Below are 19,112 nucleotides of genomic sequence, written 5' to 3'. Positions count from 1 at the left end.
AGAGAGTCATCTAATATTAATTTATACAGATCACGAAATGTTATTAAATGTCAAGGATAAACATGCGCTATTTATCACAAGTAAATAAACCATCTCTGTCAGTTAAATGCCTGAATTATTACTACGCTAAATAAACCTCAAATCTTACACAAAAGAAGTCCGACAAACTACAGCCACAAGTGGAAGAGTTATCTTATCGCTCATAATAAGTAATGTACCCTGCCACAGAATCAAACTGATATATTATTGGGGAGTGACCCTTGTTAGTAAAAAGACTTGACTTTAATTGAGAAGGATGGAAAAGATTCAGCAATTAAACAGTGGAGACAAGAAATCTTATCTTGAAAGCTTTGAAATCCACCCATAACCTGAAGGGCTTGGCAGGTTGCCCACAGGAGAAAAAACACAATGGCCAAAGCTGATACAAGCATGTTTATAGGGGAATTTATTGCTTGTCGAGTACAAAGAATTAATTGTGAGCTTGTTTTGGTGTTGAGAGGCTAATGTGTGCCACTTTGTGTTTCAGTGGGTAATTAGTATGTTATCAACTGTGCAGGGAGGCAGGTTTTTTGTCAGGGAGAGGCAAGAGATGGGAATATTATCTCACCATTGTTTGTTTTATGATCAGAGTTGGGTTAAATATGCGATACTGTTGAGAAGATTGCGATGCTACAACAAAAATGTTTATATATTTTAAGTGAATTCCATTAATTTCTCACATAATAACATGCTTAGATTTTTGAGTGCTTTCGGTCTTGGAATAAATCCTAAACTACTTGCGTGAGTTCACATTGGCAATACAATTAATCACTTGTTTCGTGGATATCCATTGGCAAATTCAGCCAATTTATCTCTGGGAGATGACCTTCTTTGGGTAATCTGTTGATACATGAACACATTTTCAAGAATCAGTTCAGATAGGTTCTTTCCCTGCTTGTTTAAGCCTTAATTGTCAGGAACATTGTTCTGGATGAGTTGGATTCTAGACATATATTTACCTTTGTACCTTGATTCTGCAGGCGCCTTGTCACCGCCCTTGATTGCTGAAATGGCAACAAGAAAGCATGAGAAGATTATATTTTATGTTGAAGTCTTTAATAAGGATTGTGTTATTATTTTTTAGAAAGTACACTGTCCCACCCAGTCTTACATAATGTTAATATTATGCTTTGAAATTAACACACCTTATTGAGCATGTCATGAAGTGCATTGCTCCAGCAACCAATAAGATTATTAAATGAACAACAGAAACTGCAATGAAAGTATATGTTTAAAAGAATTGTGTGTGGTTCCAGGTCGAGTCCAACAACTGACTGAGCAGCTGGATGTGTTTATCAGTGTGAAACCCAAACCCAAACAGCCAAGCAAGGTGAGGAGAACTTATTCCTGCTCTGTACTGTACCTTAGTACACTACAGACTGTATGAATGTGGAGGAGTCACTTGTCCCTGCACTGCACTGTGATTTCAGCACTTTCACTTGGACATTTATTACTTTCTATGAATTTTTCTCTCTCTGAAATTGACTAAATGGATCTAGAAAAATTGACATTCACAACAAAATTGCTTTACTTGCCCTTTAAATGTGAGAGCACATGATGTTTATATGGCATGGTAAATACAAGAGTTGGCTCTCATGTATAATGTCATATTGGTATTAGTAGGATGCACAGAAAACTCAACTGAAGGAAATTTCATTTGGCAAACATTTGCCAAACTGAAGAAATATTGAATTTAATATTCACTTCATCAAGTTATCAACCATGTTTTTTTTATACTTGGGAATCAGATTTTTTAATTTTATCAAGATTTCACCCTTCAATTCAAATTTAACCCCAGTTTTCAGCCAATCAGATTGTGGCACACACTCACATTAGTTTTTAAATGTTTAATAGTCTATCATTAATTATTCATAAAATCTCAAACCATCTCAAACCTATCAGTAGCTGTTAAGCTTGATGTAATAATTTTGAAGTTTGTGCTAATAATGTTAGCCCATAATAGTAACAGATTATGGGCTCCTAATAATCCATTCAAGTTTTAATAAAATTCTATCATCAGTGTAATGATTTACGTACCTCTTTTATCATCAGAGTTTATCAACAGGTGGCATTTTTATGTTCGTCAGTTACACATACGTACACTTGTTAATTCTATTACCGGTGACAGCTACACAGACCTCTAGCAAAGCATTTGTCCTGTGCACCAGTCATGTCTGTCATATATTTCAGTGTTATAGACATTATGATACACACTTAATTAAATATTTCAAGAACTGATTTGGTTTAGGGTGATGTTAGGCATGTTTACTCATCTTTTGATTTTGTAGTTGATGTTTTGACCAGCTGCTGGTCTTATGCATCTGTTCCTTTTATTATATTGAAGTAGTTGACCTGTGATAAACCTTAAATGTCCTTCTACACACTCCACCGTTTCTAAAATACTGTATGTGTCTTGGCACGTATTGCTATAACATTTTAAAAATATGGAATTTTGAAAAGATAATTAAGAAAAAAAAAATTCTCAGAAATTCTAGCTGAACTTGAGTTAACTAATAATAACATAGTATGGAAGATGAACTTCTTTAAACAATTGTAGCAATGTTGCTGTGCTGATTCCGAAACCATTGTCAAGCAACTTTTTTATGTTGAAGTCTACATGGAGAATCGACACTGAAACTGTGATCTGTATAATTGTTTTTAAGTAGTTGGTCATACTTACATTCACCCCATATGGGTTCCAGGTTAAAAATGGTCCCCAGCAACCTATGCTGTAGGGCTGGGATGGGTAGCTCGGGTACATGGGGCGGTTGGGTACTAAGTAGGACCCAGGTACCCACAGGACTACCCGGACCCGTAGTTAATCATGTGATATATTGTTTAATGGCAAAAGTTATCTAGAACTCGATGGTTACATTTCAAGTCACTAATGTTAGCATTTCTTTCTGACTATGCACCATTTCCTTCTGATTTTTCATATGGTTGAATAAGGATATAACTTAAGTCAACTTCAGTATATGCATGACCAGATTGTTTAATACATGGATCTAAATACATTTTGACCGGGCTATGCTAAAAAGGTTCCCAATCGGACATTTTGAGACATCTCCTGAGACCTACAGTGGGTACCAGGGTAGGGTTGGGTCATAGGGGGATGGGTACCCAGGTAGTAAATTTGGACTCGTCCAAGACTAGTATGCTGACTTAAGCAACATAATGGATCAGGTGGTCAGACTCGGTGACTTGGTTGATTGCATGCCATTGTACCCTGACTGCGTGGACCGTTGCTAACAATATTAATCACTGGATTGTACATGCCACTCAAAGATGTTAATGATAGTTGCAGTGATATCTGATAAAGTCTAAATCAGTAAGGATGATGGTAATAAAAATTCCCAGATGAACTACAGGATTCAGTTGAAAGAAATTCCTGAATGTATACATGTTCTTACACAGAAAGTAGGATATCTTTGATTGTAAGTCGACGTGAAAAATTGTTGGTATTCCAAAAGGATAAATGACTATGCCAGAGAATAAAGACTTGAATCTCTGCCATGTAGAAAAATAATAAAAAGTTGCCATCTTGATGGCATCAGTTGATACACTATAAGGAGGAAATTCCAAATTAACAGAAAAAGGTAAAAAAAACATCCCAAACTTTGTTATGAATGTGTGTCTGTTTTTCAAACTTGGTGGTGAGACTCAGCCTAAATTACCTGTCAGTGTTGCTGGAGACAAGTGGCTGGCTTGAGGAACAACGGTGTGCCTTTTAACCACAGATGCACAATCATGCTGCCATGAGTTTGTTTAGGTTGATGTGGAAGTGAAAAAAAGACCTATTAAAGTTGTTTATTCAACCAGGTTTGATTTTCTTTGTCAAAATTATATTTATAATGTATTTGTTGATTAAAAAAGGAAATATATCTCTGATAAGACGGAGTATCATGGCACATATCTGAACACATGTCAAGAGTTGTTGAAAGTGGGAACTTCTCAGATTTCACCATACATCTTAATTTAGAACCATTAGTTTTTTGAATAATGCAAGTTTTGTTGATAGCCTAGTTGGTATTATGTTGGCTTGTCCAAAGTTTGATCAAGGGTCCATGTTTGATTCCCGAAATTATTTGTTCCCCAAATTGTTAAACCTTTGTTCTTGTTGTGAAATGGCTGTAGTATTGTTTATAAACAACAACCGAATCCTAGCAAATTACCAGAAATCTAAAGTCTAGATAACTGACACAGAAAGCGCAAAAATAAACAAAATCACCTATTTCTTAAAACAGATCACTCAAAATGGCAAACCCTATTTGTTTCGCACTATGGTATATTTCCTGAACAGTAGAATAGAATTTAAGCCATTATTTTTTAATGTGATAAATCCTGGTCGGTAGGTGATAAATATATGTTTCAATTTACTTATTTGGATCACCTTGACTTCGTTTTCATCCATTACACCTGTTAATTAGCACTAAACTTGAAGACTCTTTTTCAGAACTATAGATATCATATTCCCATAACATGTTCTGCATGTACCTCGCTACATCCAAGATAACTTTTCATTTGCAAAACTTCTAACATCATCACAGAATAGTTTAGTGAAGGGCACATCCTTCGCACCATCTTCTTTTCCTGCAATACAAATTGAACAAATTGCTTTCAAGAGTTTGAAGGATATTCAGTCTTCTTTACAATGAAGTAAGCATTTTATATTTAGAAAAAAATCTAAATGGCCACAACAGCAAGTGCCTGAAATATAGTGTAAAATCAGTTGAATATCTAATTTGTCCAAATGCATATCAATTTTAATATACATTTTGTATTAGTTATTATTATTAATAAATGGTTACCAAGGATGTTCAGTGAAATTGAAAAAAAATAATGAAAACTCCTGTATCATAGGCAGGTGTTGGACTATAGTTTTAAGACAAATCAGGTGGTATAGCGCATCCAAAACCACTTGGATAACACGTATTAGAGGCGACCTTCTGTAGATCTGCTACTGTGGTTTCTTCACCAACATCCCTGAAATATGTTGCCATGTGACCAGTTAAACTGTCCTGTAGTTGAACCATGTTGTTTTACTTGAACACACAAGTTTCCATTAGGCACAATTAAAAAAAGTGCCTTTTAGATTAGTTTTTACCACTTTTCATTATGTTAGTGTTGGCATAATCTGAAAACCAATTTTTAATGAAATTTCGTCTTATCATCATGTCTGTGACATGTTTATATAACCTATCACTGTCATTAATATCTCACAGTGTTTTATGTAAGCAAAGATAAAATTGATGTCAGTGAGTAATATCTTGTATTGGATGATAAAGCAAAGCCATCTGTTTTTTCCACATGAAACTGACATGCAGATGCTGAGCTTGGCTCCTGGATCTGACATGGGAAATGTATGAATGTTTGTTTGGATTGAAACTTGTAAGTTTCATTCATCACTAGATCTCAAATGTAGAAAAAATCCTATCTCATCCAAGCTTGCTTTCTTTCAACAATATTTATCTTGGTGTTGTTTGATTAAATAAACATATATTTTTTAAGTGATGTGTTCATGCACATGCTCTATATTTGAACATCCGTGATGAACGTATTGTTCCATGGTGAAAGTGGCATAACCACTTTGCAGGGGTTTCCTGTATCAATATCAGTCAGTGAAGTATAACACCAATGCTGAACGGGTTAGTCTCTCAATGTTGAGGGGGCATAGGTGGCCCAGTCGTCCAAGGCGCCGCGATTCGCTGTGCAGAATTGCATCCTTGGGCACGCAAGAAACCTATGATTGTGGGTTCGAATCCAGGTTCGGCCTGATTATGTTTCTAGGTTTGTCAGCACCATACCCGTGCTCATGGGTTTCACTGAAGTAGTAAACATCTGAGACCTGCATCACTTCGGATTTCCTTCCACATTAAGCTGACACACCCCAATATAACTGGAATACTGTTAAAAGTGGCGTTAAAAAACTCCAGCTCAATGATGAATGTCAGAACTTGCAGAGAGAAAACATTGGAATTATTTCAAAGACAGGCTTAAGTGTGTATTTGATATTCAACATATAGTTGTTTTACTAAAATAGATTTTACAAGTATCTTTGCAAACTCATCTGAAAATAGTCAGTAGTAGGGTGAACTTTTTTCTATGGAATTTTATATTCATGGAAAAACATAACATTGTAAGTAACATATCCTCAGTACCCCATGCATGCTGTAAGATGCCAAATGGGAGTAGGATGATACCATTTCTCAGCTTGCTGATCAAGTCTATCGCCTGTGCCCAGATAGTAGGAAAACAGGTGGCACACTATCAGTCTCCGATTTGTCTGATTCAGGTGTGATTCATCTTTAAGGGGACTGTGTCATGGCTGACCGTAGTGTATGACCACTCACTGATCCCGCTACTTTGACACTAAAGTGTCTGGGGCACAACGGCACTGGTGGCCCAGTTGTCTTGCACTGCAATTTGCTGTGAAGAGATGCATCTTTAGGGCATGCCAGAAACCTGTGATCATGGGTTCGAATCCCGCTGTGCCAGGCTTAACCTTCCCCTGGCCAGTCCTTCCCCAGGGGTTGAAACCTTTTATTAATTGTGGACAATATCTAAAATATATAGTTTTTTTAAAATATGTGAAACATAAGAATTATATAAAATAAGGTTTTCCTCAAGAAATCCATGAGGGGAGAGACGACGCCTCAAAAAACTCTTTCCCCATGTCAATACATGTGTGAAGACCTGGAGAAATATGACCAGAATTGGCCCAGGATGAGATAGAACTGGCATAGGTTGGAGCCAAGAATGGGGAAGAACTGGCATTGGCCGAACCTTCCCCGGGGAATAATTGGATGTAATTGCATTGCATCACGTTTTCATGTATGGAGATGAATCTTTTTGCAAGCTATTCTGATAATTGTGGCCAACAGCTATGTTGGGGTGGCCCTTGTATTAAATGCTCAATATCTTCTCGGAAAGAGGGTAATAAATGTCATTATTGTTGATTTGTGTTTCCTTATCAGATAGAACTATGGTAAAAAACTGATATAAGTTGGGTTCATCTTGAAAATTATTAACACCCCAGCACTAATGTTCTCGTTTACATTTCAGTCTGTGATTGTCAAAAGTATTGAGCGCAACGCCTCAAACATGTACCTGGCCCGGCAGCTGCTGCTGGGTATAGACAAGGACTCTGAGAAGAACCTCACTGCCTTCTCCAACACAGGCAATGGGGACATGGCCTCTCTAGCACACACTGGCCTTGGTCTGACCGCCCTAGGTGAGTAGACTGCCCATGGCCACACTAGCACACACTGGCCTTGGTCTGACCGCCCTAGGTGAGTAGACTATACCCATGGCCACTCTAGCACACACTGGCCTTGGTCTGACCGCCCTAGGTGAGTAGACTGCACATGGCCACACAAGCACACACTGGCCTTGGTCTGACCGCCCTAGGTGAGTAGACTGCACATGGCCACACAAGCACACACTGGCCTTGGTCTGACTGCCCTAGGTGAGTAGACTGCACATGGCCACTCTAGCACACACTGGCCTTGGTCTGACCGCCCTAGGTGAGTAGACTACCCATGGCCACTCTAGCACACACTGGCCTTGGTCTGACCGCCCTAGGTGAGTAGACTGCACATGGCCACACTAGCACACACTGGCCTTGGTCTGACCGCCCTAGGTGAGTAGACTACCCATGGCCACTCTAGCACACACTGGCCTTGGTCTGACTGCCCTAGGTGAGTAGACTGCACATGGCCACTCTAGCACACACTGGCCTTGGTCTGACCGCCCTAGGTGAGTAGACTACCCATGGCCACTCTAGCACACACTGGCCTTGGTCTGACCGCCCTAGGTGAGTAGACTGCACATGGCCACACTAGCACACACTGGCCTTGGTCTGACTGCCCTAGGTGAGTAGACTGCACATTGCCACTCTAGCACACCACCCTCGGAGACTACACATGGTCCAGTCCAGCACATGCAACTTCTACCTCCCACAATAACTACCTCTGACAAACATTTCATCATCAATAAATTAACTACTCTGACAAACACTGAACCTTTTACATCTTGCTTTGACAAACATCAGACTCCAGCCTTGATCAGTTACCTGCTCTAACTAACATCAAACTTCTGCCTCGATCAGTTACCTGCTCTAACATGCTCATGATGTCAATCACTGGATTGTCTGGTCCATACTCGATTATTTACAGACTGCTGTCATATAGTTGGAATATTGCTGAGTGCAGCGTAAAACAACAAATAAACATACAAACCTAGTCTAACAAACATAAAACTTCACCCACGATCAGGTAACTACTCTAACAAACTTCAAACTTCAGCCTTGATCAGTAACCTACTCTAACAAACATCATACTTCTGTCTTGATCAGTTGCCTGCTCTAACAAACATCATACTTCTGTCTTGATCAGTTGCCTGCTCTAACAAACATCATACTTCTGTCTCGATCAGTTGCCTACTCTAACAAACATCATACTTCTGTCTCGATCAGCTGCCTACTCTAACCAGAGACCTTATAATAGAGGGACGGCCCTCACCAACAGTTTATCATAAAACCGTAAACCATCAGCGCTACGGTCTGGCATGTAACTGATACACCCCGACCCCCAACTGTTAACCTTCCTGTACTGCTGCAGATGCGCAATAGATGCACAGACATTCTGGTAACCACGTAAACAATATTACATAATATCCGGGGTAAGAGTTAATTCCCTTAGCCGAGATTTCTATAGAAATAAAAGGACGTCTCTTAGCGGATTACAAAGATTTTTTATGATATCTCTCATTAGCACATGTCAGTTGGCTGCAAATTGTTTGCTGAACATGTGTGTCTTCTGGGACATTTATTTCAATTTACATTCGCCACAGCCATGGACGACTTCATTCACTGGGACGATTTTGTCTTGGACCTAGATATGCCACTTGAAAAATTCCCACTCTTCGACCAGGGGTTGGTTTCGGATGACTCTTGGTCTAAATAGAATGACAGTGATGTTACCGCTACCAAGTCGTTGGTAAATATCTCCCAAAAGGTTTCACTCAAAGAAAAAGATAGGAAATGAAAATATGACGTCTGTCCACAAGCGTAAGTTTTCGAGGGCGTGTGAAGGAAAAGCCGTTCCGATATCAAAAGTATTTTATAATGTATTCTATTTGTTTTAAAAATCAGTTAATATATCTCATTTTATGCTGCAATTGTTAACTATTATAAATAAACAAATATACCAAATCTACTACGAACGCCACAGAAAACTACGATCCGGTAAATTGCACAGAAACTCAGGAAGTGTAAATAAAACTCATCCAGAAGCAAAGAAGACACTTGTAACATATCACCATATTCCCGATGTTCACAAAATATATCTCAAGATTAACTTCATATCTTATAATAAGTCCAGACTAGATTTACTTGCAAAAATGCATGATCACCGACTGGTGTAAATACTTTACTATTAGCCAGAAACAAATGACGCCATATTAATGTTTTTATTTCATGTAAATTCACTACTATTTTGTAATGCTAATAGTTCCAATGAATTAAAAACACACATTAAACTACGAGTGTTGTTCAATGAATTTTCGATGTGTCCGACAATGTGCTTCGAAGGAATCAAACGTTATTGGTTAATGCCAGTTTGGGGCTAGCAGTGATAATGGGGTTTTGCGGAGCGAGATAAGTTTTTTGTCAAAGGGAGGCTACTGTTAAATTCCAAAGCAAAGAGGACGATTGTAATTTTATATTCGTTATTTAATATTACCCGATTTGTTTGATATTTCAGCATACAAATAATTAGGTATTTCAGGTAACAATATAGCTTCAACGTGCATGGTACCAGTTATATACTAGTATATCGTAAACCGTAGTAACGTTTGTAGTTTCAAAATTGTTTCATCATAGTATTCTATTTATATCTGATCAATGAAAAACAAACTTTTAACTCTAACCTTGAATGAGGCTTCCAACTATTACTATTAAAACAAAACAAAACATCACAAACTCTGACATATGTAAATGTATTTTTCATAGAAAAGGACAATAGACCATTTATTTATTTTACTGAATGACACCTTCGACCTTGTTGTCTCGAACTTCTCTCCCGACGACTACCGATATAATCCTTCTTCTTTCTTGGCATTTACAAAGCAAGTGATAATTTTATAATACAAATATTTCATGTAATAGATTTTTATGTTTGTATAATGTCTTCATTGTTGTGTAAATACACAAAGTAAGTAGTACCTTCATCATATTTACATTATTATGATTGGGTTTAGGCCCATATCATAAAGCTCATAATCAATATTTACACAGTATAAAATAAATAATTGATTAAATGTAGTCATGATTAATACAGACAAAATCTACAGAAGATAACAAATAAGTAGTATTGTGGTATGTAGTATATGCGCGATATGTGATAGAAGCCTAACTGAAACAAAGTTAAGAAATACATGAGTGTAAATATGTATTGTGAAATATATCTTTTGCATGGGAAAAAAAGGCGACAACGATGACTGCAGTGAACGCGTTTCTGCTCGCTTCCGGACAGGCTGCGCAGTACAAGCCGTAGCACTGATGGTTTCGCGCATAGGCTAGAGGGCCGTCCCTCTATTATATGGTCTCTGCTCTAACAAACTTCAAACTTCAGCCTTGATCAGTAACCTACTCAAACAAACATCAAACTTCTGTCTCGATCAGTAACCTACTCAAACAAACATAAAACTTCTGTCTGGATCAGTTGCCTGCTCTAACAAACATCATACTTCTGTCTCGATCAGTTGCCTGCTCTAACAAATATCAAACTTTAGCCATGATCAGTTACCTACTCTAACAAACATCAAACTTCTGTCTTGATCAGTTGCCTACTCTAACAAACATCAAACTTCATCCTCAATCAGTTACCTACTCTAACAAACATCATACTTAAGCCTAAACCATTAACCGCTCACATCAAGGATTAACCTCAAGCAATTAACAATCAGCCTGAAACAATTAGCCCTACTGCAAGCAATGCACGCACCTTATGACGACCATCAGGCACACAAAGCATTAACCTCAAAACAAATAAGTACCAGCCATTTTTTTGTTTAAACACCGTTCATCTAAAATATCTTATTTCTGTCATGAATTTCTAACTGTTTATCATGGAGGCAATATGTTTTATTTATTGGCTAATTGATGGGAGAATAAACTGAGATGTATTTCAAGCTACATACTAACCAGCATGTTCTCTGGGAGTCATTATTCTGATCTGTGTGTTCCGTCTCTGACATGCCCACAACAAGCTAACTTTCATCTGCACAGTGTGGCCACAACGTAAAGGCTGCATTAATGGAAATAGATTTGAATTAAAACTGGCAAAGAAAATTCAAAGGCACCCATCTGAATCATTGTGTTAGGTCTTCAGAGAAAGCTAGTAAAATGTTTTTGGTCTCTATTAATGAAATAGCTCTCTTTCTATTTGAAACATGTGCTTGTCAGTTTCACTCTGGTGATACTTTTATGAACTGAGATATATTTGTTTGCCACAGTATACTTTTTGCTTTATGTAAGGGATGATAGTTTTATGGAATATTTGAACATTTCCCATGAGATAATAATACAATATGAACTGTTTCATCAAGATGGGTGGCCATTTTGTCTGAAGCACTGTGCAGAGTTGTGTCCCTTTGTCATGCCAGGGGCCGCTGATTGTGGGTTCAAATCCCAGGGATAATAATCATTGTTCAGTCAGCACCATATCTGGCTCATGGCTTTCACAAAATCACTTTATGGCTTCCTCACACAAATTAAGCTGGCACGCCGTGTTATGACTGAAATACTGTTGAAAGTAGCATAAAACCAAATGTAATTTGCATAGGTTCCAAGTTTCAAGTTATTCATAGTAAGAAATTATTATTTTGCATTTCAAGAAGATTCCAGAATGAGAGTTGTAACCAAATTGCTTTTGGTGCGAAATATCCATCAGCATCACAAACAACTTTATCTGTGCTGGTATCTTTTCTTGTCTCATCACCACACAGACCACATTTAACTTACATTCTGATTGAAAACGCTGAAAAAATATCAATCCCAACGACACCGACTCGAACTTTCTGACTTTGAAATAATGACTGATTACCATGTAGGTGAAGAATGTAGGAAGTAAGTGTTAAATGCCTTTGCAATGGAGATATCTTTGATTGTGTTCTGTTCTAAAGAAATAAGTGTAAAGAAAGCAAATCACTAGGTAAAGGAATCACTTTTATGGCCAACCATCCAATTATATTTTTAGCTCCTCTTTCGGAAAGACAGGTGGGCTTATGTCATGACATGTCACCCATCTGTCATGAATTTTACATTTCCTTTGTAACTACAATGCCTATGAATCTTAAACTTTTTAAGAATTATTCCAGCTATGGTGTCTTACAGAATTCTGAGTTTATTGTAAACATGGCCACTATGGCAGCCATAATGAAAATGTCTTTATTCCGCCATGTTTTATGAGTCATTATGAAGCTTGATATGCCTGTGATACATCTGATACCAAACATAGCTTGACCCAGCTAAGCCTTTGACCTTCATGTTACTCTGTAACCCTATTTATCCAGTTTTCCTCCGTTTTTGTATTAGATGTACATGCTGTGATGATGCATGTTTAGTAGAAACTTCTGTTATTTCTTTTACTTCTTAATCTTAAGGGGCTGGTCACTTATAAGAAGGGTGGTGGGCTGGTGAGATTGTAACAGAGGTTTGGGAGGTGGGTCATGAAGAAATGACTGCGAAAGAGGGGGGTTTCCAAAATTATCCCAAACTCGGAGGGGCAAGAAAATTTAAAGTTATATTTTCTCAGAATTAAAGTTATAAATTCTAACAATATTTTGTGACTGGTAATTTATATAGGGTAACAATGAAACATATATCATATGAAACAATGTTACATAAAATTGGAGGATGGGGTGTTACGGCAAAATATGATATAGTCCAAGGTCCAATCCTACTGCCCCCTGTACAATAAATAAATAGTCCCTTACCCATGTAGAATGTTCTGATAATATTCAAGAAAAGTTCAGGTGAGCTTCAGAGCCTTTTTAGTATTTTACTCAGGCCACATTTTCCTGATATATGTTGCACTAAGATTAGGTATGATGTTCACAGCTCCCATAAAAACGTTGTCAATCAGCCATGGATGATGAGGGCATGTCACGCATGTTAGATCCTCATTCACTGATATACCTGATATACCTGGATCACTGAGTCAATATTTAATGGTGGCAATGTTGATATTATCTTGGTAAAATAGATGTAATGCTTCTGATTTATTGCAACAAATGATTCAATAATATGTTACATTTGGTTTACATTACATAGAACCATGCTGTTATCTGGGTATAGCATGATGTGTGGCATTTATCAAGTCAAACAGACATTGAAAATATGGTATTAAATCATGAGCAGTTAAAACATGGAAATATCAACACAAATCAACAAAATTTATGAATAAAGAATGAAATTAAACAGCAACATTCTTTCTCGTGTATGCTGAAATTCTTGAATTTAATTAGACTGAAATAGCTTAACAAGTCAATGGTCCATTGTCTGTCTTTCTATCTGAAACAGCTGATAGTCGAGGTTGTTATTACTTGACACATATTATCCTCGGCATCGCTGCCGACTCCCACGTGGGAAAGCATAGTGCTGGAATACCTCATTGTCTTTTTTTTCACGCATGTGCGTTTCTGCTGATGTGCTGGCAGTTGAATAGTTCGCACATGTGTGCATTACAAAGAGCTATATGCACTGAGCCACTCACATATCAACGCACACATCAACACCCACGCCCCAGGGCGGTACATGCATCGGAGGATTATAACTGGCAGGTATCCCAGGATGTAATATGCAGATAAGAGAGACGACACCACACCATGCACACATACACAGACACATAACCACGTACATACATATATACACATGCACACACACACACATGCACACACACACACACACACACACACACACACACACACACACACACACACACACACACACACACACACACACACACACACAGACAGATACACACATGCATACACACATACACACACATGACCAAGTACACACATATATACACATGCACACACAACCACATACACACATATATACACATGCACACACACAACCACATACACACATATATACACATGCACACACATGACCACATACACACATATATACACATGCACAAACACACATATACATACTAACACACACACACTCATAACCACATACACACACACACACACATAAACAGATACACACATGCATACACATGACCAAGTACACACATATATACACATGCACACACAACCACATACACACATTTATACACATGCACACACACAACCACATACACACATATATACACATGCACACACATGACCACATACACACATATATACACATGCACAAACACACATATACATACTAACACACACACACTCATAACCACATACACACACACACACACACACATAAACAGATACACACATGCATACACATGACCAAGTACACACATATATACACATGCACACACACAACCACATACACACATATATACACATGCACACACACAACCACATACACACATATATACACATGCACACACACAACCACATACACACATATATACACATGCACACACATGACCACATACACACATATATACACATGCACACAACCACATACACACACATGACCAAGTACACACATATATACACATGCACACACACAACCACATACACACATATATACACATGCACACACACAACCACATACACACATATATACACATGCACACACACAACCACATACACACATTTATACACATGCACACACACAACCACATACACACATATATACACATGCACACAACCACATACACACACATGACCACATACACACATATACACATGCACAAACACACATATACATACTAACACACACACACATAACCACATACACACATATATACACATGCACACACATGACCAAGTACACACATATATACACATGCACACACATGACCAAGTACACACATATATATACATGCACACACACAACCACATACACACATATATACACATGCACACACATGACCAAGTACACACATATATACACATGCACAAACATGACCACGTACACACATATATACACATGCACAAACACACACATATACATACTAACACACACACACACATACACAGAAACAGATACACACATATATACACATGCACACACATGACCACGTACACAAATATATACACATGCACAAACACACACATATACATACTAACACACACACACACATAACCACATACACACATATATACACATGCACACACATGACCACGTACACACATATATGCACATGCACAAACACACACATATACATACTAACACACACACACACACACATAACCACATACACACATATATACACATGCACACACATGACCACGTACACAAATATATACACATGCACAAACACACACATATACATACTAACACACACACACACACACACACACACACACACACACACACACACACACACACACACATGACCACATACACACATATATACACATACACACACATGACCACGTACACACATATATACACATGCACAAACACACACATATACATACTAACACACACACACATACACACACATGACCACGTACACACATATATACACATGCACAAACACACACATATACATACTAACACACACACACACACACACATAACCAGACACACACATACACACACATGACCACATACACACATATATATACACATGCACACACAACCACAAACACATATATATACACATGGACACACATAACCAGATACACACATACACACACATGACCACGTACACACATATATATACACATGCACACACAACCACAACCACACAACCACAAACACATATATATACACATGGACACACATAACCACATACACACACATATATACACATGCCCGCGTGCACACACACACACATACACAATTACACAAATGCATGTCTGCACACATACGCACGCACCCACCCATACTGTTCACACAAAAGGGGTAGTCAGTTTTCCCTCTTTGTACTAATAAAATCTAGGTGAATAGACACACGGGATGCTGTAGAGAGTCTAATGAGGTGTAATGTTTCTTGTAGATCACCTAGTTAATGAATAGTTAATGTCAATAACGGAGTATCAAATCTTCTTTCACATGATGATGTCAACAGCAGTAGAACCTACACAAACAGCAAATAAGTGTCTGCTGCAACATCCAAAATCTCTCCAAACTGAAAACAGTTGTCATGGGTTGTTAGTGTGTGCTTAGCAAAATTCTATATGTTTGTTGGTTTTCATGCCACAGGAGATCTCATTTTGTTTTGAGGGGGAAGGGTAGGTCAAAGGGGGATTTGAATCAATGGTTTGCTTGGGTTTTGTAGGACTCTTTCAGTAAATGAAAATTGTGTCAAGATGGGAACAGTATATTTTAGCAGGACTCCTATCTGTATATGTATGAACTTTTGAACATAACATTAAATTTTTAATATCATATGAAAAATTCTCAGTGACACACCCATTGATTAACCAAAGATTATAGTACAAAGTCAATATCTAAATAAAATAAATAACGCTGTGGAAGAAGAAAACAGTTTGAAGTATTTCACAGAAAGAAATGTTGATCTTGTGTCTCAGTATCTCAGCAGTGAGGAGTTCCAAATGTTGAACTTTGGCGAGTTAAATTTGCCAAATTTGATAAGAGTATGCAATTGTAAGATGTTGAAATTGGCAGTGTTCCATGTTGCAAAGTGGCTATGTTTGATCATATGCCATCCCTGCATCATACATTCAGAGATGAGCTTTAAATCAACTTCTTGATAACATGTGGCAGAGAATTTACAAATTACACTCTGCCAAGTGTCAAGTAAATCTTTGCTTAGTGTCAGATTATCTGGAGCTTAATTGCTTACTCAGAAACACAAATAAACCAACTCAGAGTTCTTCCTTTTTATACAGGGACCAATATGAGCAGGTTTTTGTGATGGGTGTGACAGTGATTGTGACTGTTTTTTTTTGTCACATACTTACTGACTTAGATTAGATGCAGGCTGTATTTGAGCATGTGCTGTATAACACCTGGGCCCTGTTCCACAAAGCGATCTTAGCACTAAGACTGTTATTAATGTATGTAAGGGTATGGGAGTTATGATCATTTTTGCTATGACTGTTATGAATCTATTTAAAAGTATATTGATTTTTTTATATGAAGTTTACATGATATACAGCTTTTTAATTTGACGAGAGGTCGGTCGTCAAAATTGACGTTCATAAGTGTATGAACGACACAATTTGACGTTCATGCGTTTTTCACGAGACCGTGTTCTTGAAATGACATAAACACTGACGGACTACTTCCACATTCCTGGGGAAACCCCAGGGAATTCCCTAGCACAAATACATACAGAAGCGTTCTTTTTGATCATTTAGACCCTTTAATCTGAAACTCAGTGTTTTAGTATACACTGAGAAACGTCAGAGATTGACTGCATGATCTTTCTCGAATATGCTCGCCATGACCCATCCTAGTGAACAAAACGAAGAAATGCACATCCAAACTATGGTAGTATCGACTCGATCCGTGTCTAGGCTGGCAGTGACTGTCTACAGCAATCTATGAGTTTTCCTTAGCGTCTATTTGACACATCTTTAATCACCTTTCAAAGATCGGCCAATTGATCAATGATGACTAAAACATGTAACTGCCATGGGTTCATTAGCAACTCCCAAAATCTTTCCTGTCATGTTTATCGTGTCGGCCATTTGACGTCTTGTACTTGATGTAAATGTATTTCGACGCGCTGTCATTGTGACTGACTTACTTAGGTAGTTCTTAACAGGCCTTTCTGATATTATTTGAATACATGTGTTGCGTAACATGTTTCTGAAGTGCAAGTTGTGCATCCATACGCTTATGTCACCTCTCTTTTTGAGAAACTATTTTATTCTGCGATATAGCTGGGTGTTGTATGGCTGTCAGTGTAAACATGAAGTCACAGGTACTAAATAAAATTGTGTATAGAATGCAAGCTCCGATGTTCATACAGTTTGGCCCTCACTCTATGAAGGTTCATACTCCAATGAACTCACACAAAGTGAAAGTTTATTCTTAAGTGGGTTACGATCATCTTAGCGCTACGACTACTATGAATCTATGTAAAAGTATTTGATCATCTAAATGCTAAGATCACTTTGTGGAACAGGTCCTGAAAGCGTGTCCTAACATAAGTTCCTTGGGACTAACATATTCCCCTTTTGTGAGTTCCCAGGGCCTCCTTCATCATGGCTGTCAAGGATAAGTTCCATTTTCTGCAATCATGACAGTCTATTGCATTGCTCTTGTCTGGTGAATTGCTTCTTGCTGTCCAAACCGTGACTGCGAATCTTGGCTCCTTTCTATTGCTGTGACACAGACCCCGGAGTAGCCCTGCACCATTAGTGTTCATATATGTATTGTATGGAACCAACTCTGGATGATAAAATAGCAAGCACAGACAGTTGTATACATTCATTATTTTTATCAGAATCAGAAATTGTTTTTTGAGAGGAGAGAAATATGTTAAGTAAGAAACGATTCCATGGACTACAGGTCCATCTAACCTGGGGATCACTGGGCACTGCGTGTGGCAGTGTGTGGATGAGGGACAGTTAGGGAAGACAACTCTGCTGTAACTTGGTAGGGAGTCACTGTTGGGTCACCACTAGGCTGCCTGATACAGATCTGGACCCCGTTCCAGAAAATGATCTTAGCACTAAGACGATCAGAACTCCCATACTTTGACATAGACTTACAACAGTCGTAGCGCTACAATCGCTTTGTTGAACAAGGTCCAGATCTGTATCAGGCAGCCTAGTTGTTAAATGTTTCGGTCTTTTCTACAGCCCTCCTTCGTCGGGCAGTTAATGGAAGACCTCAGTCTTCTGCAAATGATAATACCTTGAAAAATAGCGTTTCCCTTATATCATCCAGGTATGTCACACCT

The 19,112-nt window shown here is 38.1% G+C and overlaps 1 protein-coding gene across 2 annotated transcripts in view; it reads left to right on the top strand.

Annotated features, from left to right (window-relative positions):
• Positions 1–19,112, top strand: part of LOC139468439 (protein bicaudal C homolog 1-B-like) — a 137,732-nt gene that overhangs the window by 99,475 nt on the left and 19,145 nt on the right. For both annotated transcript variants that reach the window (XM_071250402.1, XM_071250403.1), the window contains 2 exons: positions 1,296–1,369; positions 7,102–7,270. In XM_071250402.1, coding sequence (XP_071106503.1) covers positions 1,296–1,369; positions 7,102–7,270 — 243 coding nt within the window. The remainder of the gene's footprint in view (positions 1–1,295; positions 1,370–7,101; positions 7,271–19,112) is intronic.

Source organism: Haliotis cracherodii, unplaced genomic scaffold (genome assembly GCF_022045235.1).
Source record: "Haliotis cracherodii isolate W230 unplaced genomic scaffold, xgHalCrac1.p SCAF_2, whole genome shotgun sequence".
In the NCBI taxonomy this organism is placed as follows: Eukaryota; Metazoa; Mollusca; class Gastropoda; order Lepetellida; family Haliotidae; genus Haliotis; species Haliotis cracherodii.
The sequence above is the reverse complement of the archived record's forward strand: the minus strand, read 5'-3'. Positions and strand labels throughout refer to the sequence as shown.